This window comes from Phyllobates terribilis, unplaced genomic scaffold, assembly GCF_046119375.1.
Source record: "Phyllobates terribilis strain yellow unplaced genomic scaffold, ASM4611937v1 Scaffold_9__5_contigs__length_417890890, whole genome shotgun sequence".
Lineage (NCBI taxonomy): Eukaryota > Metazoa > Chordata > Amphibia > Anura > Dendrobatidae > Phyllobates > Phyllobates terribilis.
In genome coordinates, this window is record NW_027362769.1 from 187,191,567 (window position 1) to 187,208,938 (window position 17,372).

The 17,372-nt window shown below is 33.2% G+C and overlaps 1 protein-coding gene across 3 annotated transcripts in view; it reads right to left on the reverse strand.

Annotated features, from left to right (window-relative positions):
• SEMA5B (semaphorin 5B) overlaps positions 1–17,372 on the reverse strand; it is a 398,541-nt gene that overhangs the window by 29,953 nt on the left and 351,216 nt on the right. For all 3 annotated transcript variants that reach the window (XM_073647519.1, XM_073647520.1, XM_073647521.1), the window contains one exon: positions 3,164–3,334. In XM_073647519.1, the coding sequence (XP_073503620.1) occupies positions 3,164–3,334 (171 nt within the window). The remainder of the gene's footprint in view (positions 1–3,163; positions 3,335–17,372) is intronic.

Consider the following 17,372-nt stretch of genomic DNA (forward strand, 5'->3'; position numbering starts at 1 on the left):
CCTAAAGTCAGTATTTTATGGAGACTCCTTTTGCAGCAAAACAGCTACAAGTCTCTATGAGCTTTCCACATCGGGCCATTGAGATTTTTGTCCATTCCTCAAGGTAAAACTGCTCCAGCTCCTTCAGGTTAGATGTTTCCTCTGGTGAACAGCGATCTTCACGTCTGACCACAGATTCTCCATTGGATTAAGGTCTGGGCTGTGACTCGGCCGCTCCAAAACATGTCCACGTTCCGCCTTACACCACTCGAGTGTTGCTTTAGCAGTATGCGTTGGGTCATTGTATTGCTGGAAGCTGAACCTTCATCCCAGTCTTAAATCACTGATGGACTGAAACAGGTTTTGCTCAAAAATATCCCTGTATTTCGCACCATCCATCCTCCCCTCGACTCAGACCATTTTCCCTGTCCCTGCTGCCGAAAAATATCCCCACAACATGATGCTGCGACCACATTTCACTGTGGGGATTGTGTTCTTGGGGTGATGACCTATGTTGATTTGGCACCAGACATAGGGTTTACCTTGGTGGCCAAAAAGTTCAGTGTTGGTCTCATCTGACCACAGCATCTTCCTCAATACATTTGGGAAGTCGCCCATGTCTTTTGGCAAACTCGAGATGAGCCTTACAATTTTTGTAAATAAAGGCTTTTTTCTGCCAAGTATTCCAAAAATGGCCACCTCTATAGAGTATACGGCTTATTGTGGTCGTATGGACAGATACTCCAGTCTCTGCTTGGGAACTCTGCAGCTCCTTCAGGGTTACCTTTGGCCTCTGCGCTGCCTCTCTGATTAATGCCCTCCTTGCCCAGGCTGAGAGTTTTGGTGGGCGTCCTCTCTTGGCAAGTTTGTTGTGGTACCATGTTCTTTCCATTTGATAAAAATGGATTTGATGGTGCTCTGGGTTCATCCGAGATTGGGAGATTTTTTTTTTTTTTTTTTAGAACCCAACAGTGACTTGTACTTCTCAACAACTTTGTCTCTGACTTGTTTGGAGATCTCCTTGATCTTCATGGTGTTGTTTGGAGATGTCCTTGGTCTTCATGGTGTTGTTTGGAGATGTCCTTGGTCTTCATGGTGATGTTTGGAGATTCCTTGGCCCTCATGGTGCTGTTTGGAGATCTCCTTGGTCTTCATGGTGGTGTTTGGAGCTCTCCTTGGTCTTCATGGTGTTGTTTGGAGATCACCTTGGTCTTCATGGTGTTGTTTGGAGATATCCTTGGTCTTCATGGTGTTGTTTGGAGATCTCCTTGGTCTTCATGGTGTTGTTTGGAGCTCTCCTTGGTCTTCATGGTGGTGTTTGGAGATCTCCTTGGTCTTCATGGTGTTGTTTTGAGATCTCCTTGGTCTTCATGGTGTTGTTTGTAGCTCTCCTTGGTCTTCATGGTGTTGTTTGGAGATCTCATTGGTCTTCATGGTATTGTTTGGAGCTCTCCTTGGTCTTCATGGTGATGTTTGGAGATCTCCTTGGTCTTCATGGTGTTGTCTGGAGCTCTCCTTGGTCTTCATGGTGGCGTTTGGAGATCTCCTTGGTCTTCATGGTGTTGTTTGGTTAGTGGTGCCTCTTGTTAATGGTGTTGCAGCTTCTGTGGCCTTACTTAAAAGGTAAAGTGTATATACTGACAGACATGTGACTTATACTGCACACAGGGGGGCGTCCTGTCACTATGCACGGAACTTATGAAGGGAATTGCTTGAACCAGAATTTTTTAGGGGCTTTATAGCAAAAGGGGTGAATACATATGCACATGACAATTTTTAGTTATTTGAGCCCATAAATTTAACTTATGCCTATATTTTTCTCACTTCACCAATTTAGACTATTTTGTGCTGAAGTATCACACAGAAATCTGATTACAGAAATATTTACACACCGGTTGTAATGTAACGGAATAGGTAAAAAGTAGAGCGGGTGAATACTTTCACAAGCCACTCAAAAACATGTGATCATTTTCCACATTTAAAAAATGATGGTCTATTATTTTTGATATTACTTTATCTACTTTTAGGATTTGTGTGAAAATCTGATGTAGCTTTAGGTCAAATTTATGCAGAAATTTTTAAAATTCTCCAGGGTTCCCAAACTTTCAGGTACCACTGTACGTGCCAACTTCTCCCAAACAATGACTGACTGGGAGAGAAGACCTTACAGCCTGGAGAGCTGGCAGTCTCAAGGACATGTGGAGTCGTCTTGCTGAAGGTAGAGGTGCCGCAGCTACATGTCATGACCAGTGAGGTTATAAATAATGAACCAGCAGCGGCTAAACTCAAAGCAACTTCCAATATAGAGAGGACTAAGAGCAGGAGGAACGCGGCCTCACAAAAAAGAAAGCGGTCAGCAGGATATTTGGTCAAGCATGCATAGACCTTCTAACCCAGTGTATCCCAAACTCCAGTCCTCACAGCCCCCAACAAATCATGTCAGGATTTCCTTAGTGTTGCTCAGGTGACAGAACCTTTGTCAATTTCTAATGCCTTGATAATAATTCCATTATCTGTCTGTGCAATACTGAGGAAATCCTGAAAACATGAGAAGTGGAGTTTGCTCTAACCCCTTCGCGACCCTCTGTACCCTTCCACACCCATCTACCACTCCCACAGACCCCCCTCCAGAGCAATCTGACTCCCTCAAACCCTTCTTCATCCTCCTGACACTGCAGAGCCTTTTGTCATCCTCCCCAGATCCCTCTGTACCCCTCCTTTCAGACCCCTCTGATGCTCCAAAATACTTTTGTTCTCCTCCATGGCAGCTCCCGAAATATCTGTATTCTCCCTCCAGACCCCTCTGGTCTTGTCTAAACCCCTCTGAGCTCCCAGATCCTTGTGTACCCCATCCAGATCTCGCTGACCTCCTCCACTCCAGACCCGTCGTATTTCCACAGACCCCTCTGTCCTCCTCCAGACCCCTTTGTAGCCCTCCCTCCAAGTCTCTCAGACCCCCCCAGAGTCCTCTGTCCCTCTACAGAACCCTTTGGCCTCTGTCCAGACCCCTTTGTTCTCCAGATACTTGTCCCTTCCAGACAAGTTGAGAGACCCCCTCCCCTTATATCTTAACCATCAATCTGACGGGAGTAGTATCCAGACGATATTCATGTAAATGTCGATGTTACATTGTAAACAGTTCAGAAACTTTATAGAGAAATCACATAGTATGAAGTCTCCATACCTTCACAGGGGTAAGTATTACAGAGCGCCTCCTCCGTGTGTAGACCAATGCAGATGTCGCCGCCATTGGATGGGGCAGGGTTGGTGCAGGTACGTGTGCGCTGGTAATGGCCACCTCCACATGTAGCCGAACACTGTGTCCATGACGACCAACAGGACCACAAACCTTTCACTTTATCATAAAAAAAAAAGAAAGAAAATAGAATAATAAAATCTGAGAATAAAAGTGAATTATCCTTAAAAACTATCAAAAGAGAAAACGTCAAACTCTCCAGAAAGCGCAAATAATGGACGGCAAAGAGGAAACCTCAGTGACAGATACAAGACTCCTCACTACCTGGAAATGCCACGAGGTTATCAGCAATATAGGGTATAAAGAAAAGTCTACACACCCCTGTGAAAATTCCAGTTTTTAATCATGTAAAACAATTCTACCAAGAAGAAAAAATAAAGTAGTAAAATAATGCAGTTGCGTAAATCTGCACACCCTTACACTAATACTTTGTTGCAGTCCCTTGAGTATTTCTGGCAGCGTTCAGTCTTTTTTGGGTCGGGGTCTATCAGAATTGGCGATCTTTGTATTATAGTCGTTATATTCTTGTACATAGGGGGCAGTATTATAGGAGTTATATTCTTGTACATAGGGAGCAGTATTATAGTAGTTATATTCTTGTACATAGGAGCCATATTATAGTAGTTATATTCTTGTACATAGGAGCAGTATTATAGTAGTTATATTCTTGTACATAGGGGCAGTATTATAGTAGTTTTATTCTTGTACATAGGAGCAGTATTATAGTAGTTATATTCTTGTACATAGGGGCAGTATTATAGTAGTTATATTCTTGTACATAGGGGGCAGTATTATAGTAGTTATATTCTTGTACATAGGGGCAGTATTATAGTAGTTATATTCTTGTACATAGGAGCCATATTATAGTAGTTATATTCTTGTACATAGGAGCAGTATTATAGTAGTTATATTCTTGTACATAGGGGGCAGTATTATAGTAGTTATATTCTTGTACATAGGGGGCAGTATTATAGTAGTTATATTCTTGTACATAGGGACAGTATTATAGTAGTTATATTCTTGTACATAGGAGCCATATTATAGTAGTTATATTCTTGTACATAGGAGCAGTATTATAGTAGTTATATTCTTGTACATAGGGGGCAGTATTATAGTAGTTATATTCTTGTACATAGGGGCAGTATTATAGTAGTTATATTCTTGTACATAGGGGGCAGTATTATAGTAGTTATATTCTTGTACATAGGGGCAGTATTATAGTAGTTATATTCTTGTACATAGGAGCCATATTATAGTAGTTATATTCTTGTACATCGGAGCAGTATTATAGTAGTTATATTCTTGTACATAGGGGGCAGTATTATAGTAGTTATATTCTTGTACATAGGAGCAGTATTATAGTAGTTATATTCTTGTACATAGGGGCAGTATTATAGTAGTTATATTCTTGTACATAGGGGGCAGTATTATAGTAGTTATATTCTTGTACATAGGAGTAGTATTATAGTAGTTATATTCTTGTACATAGGGGGCAGTATTATAGTAGTTATATTCTTGTACATAGGGGCAGTATTATAGTAGTGATATTCTTGTACATAGGGGCAGTATTATAGTAGTTATATTCTTGTACATATGAGCAGTATTATAATAGTTATATTCTTGTACATAGGGGCAGTATTATAGTAGTTATATTCTTGTACATAGGGGGCAGTATTATAGTAGTTATATTCTTGTACATAGGGGGCAGTATTATAGTAGTTATATTCTTGTACATAGGAGCAGTATTATAGTAGTTATATTCTTGTACATAGGGGGCAGTATTATAGTAGTTATATTCTTGTACATAGGAGCCATATTATAGTAGTTATATTCTTGTACATAGGAGCAGTATTATAGTAGTTATATTCTTGTACATAGGGGGCAGTATTATAGTAGTTATATTCTTGTACATAGGAGCAGTATTATTGTAGTTATATTCTTGTACATAGGAGCAGTATTATAGTAGTTATATTCTTGTACATAGGGGGCAGTATTATAGTAGTTATATTCTTGTACATAGGAGCAGTATTATAGTAGTTATATTCTTGTACATAGGGGCAGTATTATAGTAGTTATATTCTTGTACATAGGGGGCAGTATTATAGTAGTTATATTCTTGTACATAGGGGGCAGTATTATAGTAGTTATATTCTTGTACATAGGGGCAGTATTATAGTAGTTATATTCTTGTACATAGGAGCCATATTATAGTAGTTATATTCTTGTACATAGGAGCAGTATTATAGTAGTTATATTCTTGTACATAGGGGCAGTATTATAGTAGTTATATTCTTGTACATAGGGGGCAGTATTATAGTAGTTATATTCTTGTACATAGGAGTAGTATTATAGTAGTTATATTCTTGTACATAGGGGGCAGTATTATAGTAGTTATATTCTTGTACATAGGGGCAGTATTATAGTAGTGATATTCTTGTACATAGGGGCAGTATTATAGTAGTTATATTCTTGTACATATGAGCAGTATTATAATAGTTATATTCTTGTACATAGGGGCAGTATTATAGTAGTTATATTCTTGTACATAGGGGGCAGTATTATAGTAGTTATATTCTTGTACATAGGGGGGCAGTATTATAGTAGTTATATTCTTGTACATAGGAGCAGTATTATAGTAGTTATATTCTTGTACATAGGGGGCAGTATTATAGTAGTTATATTCTTGTACATAGGAGCCATATTATAGTAGTTATATTCTTGTACATAGGAGCAGTATTATAGTAGTTATATTCTTGTACATAGGGGGCAGTATTATAGTAGTTATATTCTTGTACATAGGAGCAGTATTATTGTAGTTATATTCTTGTACATAGGAGCAGTATTATAGTAGTTATATTCTTGTACATAGGGGGCAGTATTATAGTAGTTATATTCTTGTACATAGGAGCAGTATTATAGTAGTTATATTCTTGTACATAGGGGCAGTATTATAGTAGTTATATTCTTGTACATAGGGGGCAGTATTATAGTAGTTATATTCTTGTACATAGGAGCAGTATTATAGTAGTTATATTCTTGTACATAGGGGGCAGTATTATAGTAGTTATATTCTTGTACATGGGAACAGTATTATAGTAGTTATATTCTTGTACATAGGAGCAGTATTATAGTAGTTATATTCTTGTATATAGGGAGCAGTATTATAGTAGTTATATTCTTGTACATAGGAGCAGTATTATAGTAGTTATATTCTTGTATATAGGGAGCAGTATTATAGTAGTTATATTCTTGTACATAGGAGCAGTATTATAGTAGTTATATTCTTGTATATTGGGGGCAGTATTATAGTAGTTATATTCTTGTACATAGGAGCAGTATTATAGTAGTTATATTCTTGTATATAGGGAGCAGTATTATAGTAGTTATATTCTTGTACATAGGGGGCAGTATTATAGTAGTTATATTCTTGTACATAGGAGCAGTATTATAGTAGTTATATTCTTGTACATAGGGGGCAGTATTATAGTAGTTATATTCTTGTACATAGGAGCAGTATTATAGTAGTTATATTCTTGTACATAGGAGCAGTATTATAGTAGTTATATTCTTGTACATAGGAGCAGTATTATAGTAGTTATATTCTTGTATATAGGGAGCAGTATTATAGTAGTTATATTCTTGTACATAGGGGGCAGTATTATATTAGTTATATTCTTGTACATAGGGGGCAGTATTATAGTAGTTATATTCTTGTACATAGGGGACAGTATTATAGTAGTTATATTCTTGTACATAGGGGGCAGTATTATAGTAGTTATATTCTTGTACATAGGGGTCAGTATTATAGTAGTTATATTCTTGTACATAGGAGCAGTATTATAGTAGTTATATTCTTGTACATAGGGGGCAGTATTATAGTAGTTATATTCTTGTGCATAGAAGCAGTATTATAGTAGTTATATTCTTGTACATAGGGGGCAGTATTATAGTAGTTATATTCTTGTACATAGGGGGCAGTATTATAGTAGTTATATTCGTGTACATAGGGGGCAGTATTATAGTAGTTATATTCTTGTACATAGGGGACAGTATTATAGTAGTTATATTCTTGTACATAGGGGCAGTATTATAGTAGTTATATTCTTGTACATAGGAACAGTATTATAGTAGTTATATTCTTGTACATAGGGACAGTATTATAGTAGTTATATTCTTGTACATAGGAGAAGTATTATAGTAGTTATGTTCTTGTACATAGGGGCAGTATTATAGTAGTTATATTCTTGTACATAGGAGCAGTATTATAGTAGTTATATTCTTGTATATAGGGAGCAGTATTATAGTAGTTATATTCTTGTACATAGGAGCAGTATTATAGTAGTTATATTCTTGTATATAGGGAGCAGTATTATAGTAGTTATATTCTTGTACATAGGAGCAGTATTATAGTAGTTATATTCTTGTATATTGGGGGCAGTATTATAGTAGTTATATTCTTGTACATAGGAGCAGTATTATAGTAGTTATATTCTTGTATATAGGGAGCAGTATTATAGTAGTTATATTCTTGTACATAGGGGGCAGTATTATAGTAGTTATATTCTTGTACATAGGAGCAGTATTATAGTAGTTATATTCTTGTACATAGGGGGCAGTATTATAGTAGTTATATTCTTGTACATAGGAGCAGTATTATAGTAGTTATATTCTTGTACATAGGAGCAGTATTATAGTAGTTATATTCTTGTACATAGGAGCCGTATTATAGTAGTTATATTCTTGTATATAGGGAGCAGTATTATAGTAGTTATATTCTTGTACATAGGGGGCAGTATTATATTAGTTATATTCTTGTACATAGGGGGCAGTATTATAGTAGTTATATTCTTGTACATAGGGGACAGTATTATAGTAGTTATATTCTTGTACATAGGGGGCAGTATTATAGTAGTTATATTCTTGTACATAGGGGTCAGTATTATAGTAGTTATATTCTTGTACATAGGAGCAGTATTATAGTAGTTATATTCTTGTACATAGGGGGCAGTATTATAGTAGTTATATTCTTGTGCATAGAAGCAGTATTATAGTAGTTATATTCTTGTACATAGGGGGCAGTATTATAGTAGTTATATTCTTGTACATAGGGGGCAGTATTATAGTAGTTATATTCGTGTACATAGGGGGCAGTATTATAGTAGTTATATTCTTGTACATAGGGGACAGTATTATAGTAGTTATATTCTTGTACATAGGGGCAGTATTATAGTAGTTATATTCTTGTACATAGGAACAGTATTATAGTAGTTATATTCTTGTACATAGGGGCAGTATTATAGTAGTTATATTCTTGTACATAGGAGCAGTATTATAGTAGTTATATTCTTATACATAGGGGCAGTATTATAGTAGTTATATTCTTGTATATAGGGACAGTATTACAGTAGTTATATTCTTGTACATAGGAGCAGTATTATAGTAGTTATATTCTTGTACATAGGAGCAGTATTATAGTAGTTATATTATTATACATAGGAGCAGTATTATAGTAGTTATATTCTTGTACATAGGGGGCAGTATTATAGTAGTTATATTCTTGTACATAGGAGCAGTATTATAGTAGTTATATTCTTGTACATAGGGGGCAGTATTATAGTAGTTATATTCTTGTACATAGGAGCAGTATTATAGTAGTTATATTCTTGTACATAGGGGGCAGTATTATAGTAGTTATATTCTTGTACATAGGAGCAGTATTATAGTAGTTATATTCTTGTACATAGGAGCAGTATTATAGTAGTTATATTCTTGTACATAGGAGCAGTATTATAGTAGTTATATTCTTGTATATAGGGAGCAGTATTATAGTAGTTATATTCTTGTACATAGGGGGCAGTATTATATTAGTTATATTCTTGTACATAGGGGGCAGTATTATAGTAGTTATATTCTTGTACATAGGGGACAGTATTATAGTAGTTATATTCTTGTACATAGGGGGCAGTATTATAGTAGTTATATTCTTGTACATAGGGGCAGTATTATAGTAGTTATATTCTTGTACATAGGAACAGTATTATAGTAGTTATATTCTTGTACATAGGGACAGTATTATAGTAGTTATATTCTTGTACATAGGAGCAGTATTATAGTAGTTATGTTTTTGTACATAGGGGCAGTATTATAGTAGTTATATTATTGTACATAGGGGCAGTATTATAGTAGTTATATTCTTGTACATAGGGGGCGGTATTATAGTAGTTATATTCTTGTACATAGGGGTCAGTATTATAGTAGTTATATTCTTGTACATGGGGGCAGCATTATAGTAGTTATATTCTTGTACATAGGAGCAGTATTATAGTAGTTATATTCTTGTACATAGGGGGCGGTATTATAGTAGTTATATTCTTGTACATAGGGGTCAGTATTATAGTAGTTATATTCTTGTACATAGGAGCAGTATTATAGTAGTTATATTCTTGTACATAGGGGGCAGTATTATAGTAGTTATATTCTTGTACATAGAAGCAGTATTATAGTAGTTATATTCTTGTACATAGGGGCAGTATTATAGTAGTTATATTCTTGTACATAGGGGGCAGTATTATAGTAGTTATATTCTTGTACATAGGAACAGTATTATAGTAGTTATATTCTTGTACATAGGGACAGTATTATAGTAGTTTTATTCTTGTACATAGGGGCAGTATTATAGTAGTTATATTCTTGTACATAGGGGCAGTATTATAGTAGTTATATTCTTGTACATAGGGGGCAGTATTATAGTAGTTATATTCTTGTATATAGGGACAGTATTATAGTAGTTATATTCTTGTACATAGGGGCAGTATTATAGTAGTTATATTCTTGTACATAGGGGCAGTATTATAGTAGTTATATTCTTGTACATAGGGGGCAGTATTATAGTAGTTATATTCTTGTACATAGGAGCAGTATTATAGTAGTTATATTCTTATACATAGGGGCAGTATTATAGTAGTTATATTCTTGTATATAGGGACAGTATTACAGTAGTTATATTCTTGTACATAGGAGCAGTATTATAGTAGTTATATTCTTGTACATAGGAGCAGTATTATAGTAGTTATATTATTATACATAGGAGCAGTATTATAGTAGTTATATTCTTGTATATAGGGACAGTATTATAGTAGTTATATTCTTGTATATATGGACAGTATTATAGTAGTTATATTCTTGTACATAGGGGCAGTATTATAGTAGTTATATTCTTATACATAGGGGCAGTATTATAGTAGTTATATTCTAGTACATAGGAGCAGTATTATAGTAGTTATATTCTTGTACATAGGGGCAGTATTATAGTAGTTATATTCTTGTATATAGGGACAGTATTATAGTAGTTATATTCTTATACATAGGGGCAGTATTATAGTAGTTATTTTCTTGTATATAGGGACAGTATTATAGTAGTTATATTCTTATACATAAGGGCAGTATTATAGTAGTTATATTCTTGTATATAGGGACAGTATTATAGTAGTTATATTCTTATACATAGGGGCAGTATTATAGTAGTTATATTCTTGTATATAGGGACAGTATTATAGTATATTCTTGTATATAGGGACAGTATTATAGTAGTTATATTCTTGTACATAGGGGGCAGTATTATAGTAGTTATATTCTTATACATAGGGGCAGTATTATAGTAGTTCTATTCTTGTACATAGGAGCAGTATTATAGTAGTTATATTCTTGTACATAGGGGCAGTATTATAGTAGTTATATTCTTGTATATAGGGACAGTATTATAGTAGTTATATTCTTATACATAGGGGCAGTATTATAGTAGTTATATTCTTGTATATAGGGACAGTATTATAGTAGTTATATTCTTATACATAGAGGCAGTATTATAGTAGTTATATTCTTGTATATAGGGACAGTATTATAGTAGTTATATTCTTTTACATAGGGGGCAGTATTATAGTAGTTATATTCTTGTACATAGGGGCAGTATTATAGTAGTTATATTCATGTACATAGGAGCAGTATTATAGTAGTTATATTCTTGTACATAGGGGGCAGTATTATAGTAGTTATATTCTTGTACATAGGGGTCAGTATTATAGTAGTTATATTCTTGTACATAGGGGGCAGTATTATAGTAGTTATATTCTTGTACATAGGAACAGTATTATAGTAGTTATATTTTTGTACATAGGAGCAGTATTATAGTAGTTATATTCTTGTATATAGGGAGCAGTATTATAGTAGTTATATTCTTGTACATAGGAGCAGTATTATAGTAATTATATTCTTGTATATAGGGAGCAGTATTATAGTAGTTATATTCTTGTACATAGGAGCAGTATTATAGTAGTTATATTCTTGTATATGGGGGGCAGTATTATAGTAGTTATATTCTTGTACATAGGAGCAGTATTATAGTAGTTATATTCTTGTATATAGGGAGCAGTATTATAGTAGTTATATTCTTGTACATAGGAGCAGTATTATAGTAGTTATATTCTTGTACATAGGGGGCAGTATTATAGTAGTTATATTCTTGTACATAGGAGCAGTATTATAGTAGTTATATTCTTGTACATAGGAGCAGTATTATAGTAGTTATATTCTTGTACATAGGAGCAGTATTATAGTAGTTATATTCTTGTATATAGGGAGCAGTATTATAGTAGTTATATTCTTGTACATAGGGGGCAGTATTATAGTAGTTATATTCTTGTACATAGGGGGCAGTATTATAGTAGTTATATTCTTGTACATAGGGGACAGTATTATAGTAGTTATATTCTTGTACATAGGGGGCAGTATTATAGTAGTTACATTCTTGTACATAGGGGTCAGTATTATAGTAGTTATATTCTTGTACATAGGAGCAGTATTATAGTAGTTATATTCTTGTACATAGGGGGCAGCATTATAGTAGTTATATTCTTGTGCATAGAAGCAGTATTATAGTAGTTATATTCTTGTACATAGGGGCAGTATTATAGTAGTTATATTCTTGTACATAGGGGACAGTATTATAGTAGTTATATTCTTGTACATAGGGGCAGTATTATAGTAGTTATATTCTTGTACATAGGGGCAGTATTATAGTAGTTATATTCTTGTACATAGGAACAGTATTATAGTAGTTATATTCTTGTACATAGCGACAGTATTATAGTAGTTATATTCTTGTACATAGGAGCAGTATTATAGTAGTTATATTCTTGTACATAGGGGCAGTATTATAGTAGTTATATTCTTGTACATAGGGGCAGTATTATAGTAGTTATATTCTTGTACATAGGGGCGGTATTATAGTAGTTATATTCTTGTACATAGGGGTCAGTATTATAGTAGTTATATTCTTTTACATGGGAGCAGCATTATAGTAGTTATATTCTTTTACATAGGACCAGTATTAGAGTAGTTATATTCTTGTACATAGGGGCGGTATTATAGTAGTTATATTCTTGTACATAGGGGTCAGTATTATAGTAGTTATATTCTTGTACATAGGAGCAGTATTATAGTAGTTATATTCTTGTACATAGGGGGCAGTATTATAGTAGTTATATTCTTGTACATAGAAGCAGTATTATAGTAGTTATATTCTTGTACATAGGGGCAGTATTATAGTAGTTATATTCTTGTACATAGGGGTCAGTATTATAGTAGTTATATTCTTGTACATGGGGGCAGCATTATAGTAGTTATATTCTTCTACATAGGGGCAGTATTATAGTAGTTATATTCTTGTACATAGGGGGCGGTATTATAGTAGTTATATTCTTGTACATGGGGGCAGCATTATAGTAGTTATATTCTTGTACATAGGGACAGTATTATAGTAGTTATATTCTTGTACATAGGGATAGTATTATAGTAGTTATATTCTTGTACATAGGGGGCAGTATTATAGTAGTTATATTCTTGTACATAGGAGCAGTATTATAGTAGTTATATTCTTGTACATAGGGGGCGGTATTATAGTAGTTATATTCTTGTACATAGGGGTCGGTATTATAGTAGTTATATTCTTGTACATAGGAGCAGTATTATAGTAGTTATATTCTTGTACATAGGGGGCAGTATTATAGTAGTTATATTCTTGTACATAGAAGCAGTATTATAGTAGTTATATTCTTGTACATAGGGGCAGTATTATAGTAGTTATATTCTTGTACATAGGGGACAGTATTATAGTAGTTATATTCTTGTACATAGGGACAGTATTATAGTAGTTATATTCTTGTATATAGGGGCAGTATTATAGTCGTTATATTCTTGTACATAGGAGCAGTATTATAGTAGTTATATTCTTGTACATAGGGGCAGTATTATAGTAGTTATATTCTTGTACATAGGAACAATATTATAGTAGTTATATTCTTGTACATAGGGACAGTATTATAGTAGTTATATTCTTGTACATAGGAGCAGTATTATAGTAGTTATATTCTTGTACATAGGGGCAGTATTATAGTAGTTATATTCTTGTACATAGGAACAATATTATAGTAGTTATATTCTTGTACATAGGGGCAGTATTATAGTAGTTATATTCTTGTACATAGGGGGCAGTATTATAGTAGTTATATTCTTGTACATAGGAACAGTATTATAGTAGTTATATTCTTGTACATAGGGACAGTATTATAGTAGTTATATTCTTGTACATAGGAGCAGTATTATAGTAGTTATATTCTTGTACATAGGGAGCGGTATTATAGTAGTTATATTCTTGTACATAGGGGTCAGTATTATAGTAGTTATATTCTTGTACATGGGGGCAGCATTATAGTAGTTATATTCTTGTACATAGGGGCAGTATTATAGTAGTTATATTCTTGTACATAGGGGGCGGTATTATAGTAGTTATATTCTTGTACATAGGGGTCAGTATTATAGTAGTTATATTCTTGTACATGGGGGCAGCATTATAGTAGTTATATTCTTGTACATAGGGACAGTATTATAGTAGTTATATTCTTGTACATAGGGACAGTATTATAGTAGTTATATTCTTGTACATAGGGGGCAGTATTATAGTAGTTATATTCTTGTACATAGGAGCAGTATTATAGTAGTTATATTCTTGTACATAGGGGGCGGTATTATAGTAGTTATATTCTTGTACATAGGGGTCGGTATTATAGTAGTTATATTCTTGTACATAGGAGCAGTATTATAGTAGTTATATTCTTGTACATAGGGGGCAGTATTATAGTAGTTATATTCTTGTACATAGAAGCAGTATTATAGTAGTTATATTCTTGTACATAGGGGCAGTATTATAGTAGTTATATTCTTGTACATAGGGGACAGTATTATAGTAGTTATATTCTTGTACATAGGGACAGTATTATAGTAGTTATATTCTTGTACATAGGGGCAGTATTATAGTCGTTATATTCTTGTACATAGGAGCAGTATTATAGTAGTTATATTCTTGTACATAGGGGCAGTATTATAGTAGTTATATTCTTGTACATAGGAACAATATTATAGTAGTTATATTCTTGTACATAGGGACAGTATTATAGTAGTTATATTCTTGTACATAGGGGGCAGTATTATAGTAGTTATATTCTTGTACATAGGAGCAGTATTATAGTAGTTATATTCTTGTACATAGGGGGCAGTATTATAGTAGTTATATTCTTGTACATAGAAGCAGTATTATAGTAGTTATATTCTTGTACATAGGGGCAGTATTATAGTAGTTATATTCTTGTACATAGGGGGCAGTATTATAGTAGTTATATTCTTGTACATAGGGGGCAGTATTATAGTAGTTTTATTCTTGTACATAGGGGCAGTATTATAGTAGTTATATTCTTATACATAGGGGCAGCATTATAGTAGTTATATTCTTGTACATAGGGGGCAGTATTATAGCAGTTATATTCTTGTATATAGGGACAGTATTATAGTAGTTATATTCTTGTACATAGGGGCAGTATTATAGTAGTTATATTCTTGTACATAGGGGCAGTATTATAGTAGTTATATTGTTGTACATAGGAGCAGTATTATAGTAGTTATATTCTTATACATAGGGGCAGTATTATAGTAGTTATATTCTTGTATATAGGGACAGTATTATAGTAGTTATATTCTTGTACATAGGGGCAGTATTATAGTAGTTATATTCTTATACATAGGGGCAGTATTATAGTAGTTATATTCTAGTACATAGGAGCAGTATTATAGTAGTTATATTCTTGTACATAGGGGCAGTATTATAGTAGTTATATTCTTGTATATAGGGACAGTATTATAGTAGTTATATTCTTGTACATAGGGGCAGTATTATAGTAGTTATATTCTTATACATAGGGGCAGTATTATAGTAGTTATATTCTAGTACATAGGAGCAGTATTATAGTAGTTATATTCTTGTACATAGGGGCAGTATTATAGTAGTTATATTCTTGTATATAGGGACAGTATTATAGTAGTTATATTCTTATACATAGGGGCAGTATTATAGTAGTCATTTTCTTGTATATAGGGACAGTATTATAGTAGTTATATTCTTATACATAGGGGCAGTATTATAGTAGTTATATTCTTGTATATAGGGACAGTATTATAGTAGTTATATTCTTGTATATAGGGACAGTATTATAGTAGTTATATTCTTGTACATAGGGGGCAGTATTATAGTAGTTATATTCTTATACATAGGGGCAGTATTATAGTAGTTATATTCTTGTACATAGGAGCAGTATTATAGTAGTTATATTCTTGTACATAGGGGCAGTATTATAGTAGTTATATTCTTGTATATAGGGACAGTATTATAGTAGTTATATTCTTATACATAGGGGCAGTATTATAGTAGTTATATTCTTGTATATAGGGACAGTATTATAGTAGTTATATTCTTATACATAGGGGCAGTATTATAGTAGTTATATTCTTGTATATAGGGACAGTATTATAGTAGTTATATTCTTTTACATAGGGGGCAGTATTATAGTAGTTATATTCTTGTACATAGGGGCAGTATTATAGTAGTTATATTCATGTACATAGGAGCAGTATTATAGTAGATATATTCTTGTACATAGGGGGCAGTATTATAGTAGTTATATTCTTGTACATAGGGGTCAGTATTATAGTAGTTATATTCTTGTACATAGGGGGCAGTATTATAGTAGTTATATTCTTGTACATAGGAACAGTATTATAGTAGTTATATTCTTGTACATAGGAGCAGTATTATAGTAGTTATATTCTTGTATATAGGGAGCAGTATTATAGTAGTTATATTCTTGTACATAGGAGCAGAATTATAGTAGTTATATTCTTGTATATAGGGAGCAGTATTATAGTAGTTATATTCTTGTACATAGGAGCAGTATTATAGTAGTTATATTCTTGTATATTGGGGGCAGTATTATAGTAGTTATATTCTTGTACATAGGAGCAGTATTATAGTAGTTATATTCTTGTATATAGGGAGCAGTATTATAGTAGTTATATTCTTGTACATAGGAGCAGTATTATAGTAGTTATATTCTTGTACATAGGGGGCAGTATTATAGTAGTTATATTCTTGTACATAGGAGCAGTATTATAGTAGTTATATTCTTGTACATAGGAGCAGTATTATAGTAGTTATATTCTTGTACATAGGAGCAGTATTATAGTAGTTATATTCTTGTATATAGGGAGCAGTATTATAGTAGTTATATTCTTGTACATAGGGGGCAGTATTATAGTAGTTATATTCTTGTACATAGGGGGCAGTATTATAGTAGTTATATTCTTGTACATAGGGGACAGTATTATAGTAGTTATATTCTTGTACATAGGGGGCAGTATTATAGTAGTTATATTCTTGTACATAGGGGTCAGTATTATAGTAGTTATATTTTTGTACATAGGAGCAGTATTATAGTAGTTATATTCTTGTACATAGGGGGCAGTATTATAGTAGTTATATTCTTATGCATAGAAGCAGTATTATAGTAGTTATATTCTTGTACATAGGGGCAGTATTATAGTAGTTATATTCTTGTACATAGGGGACAGTATTATAGTAGTTATATTCTTGTACATAGGGGCAGTATTATAGTAGTTATATTCTTGTACATAGGAACAGTATTATAGTAGTTATATTCTTGTACATAGGGACAGTATTATAGTAGTTATATTCTAG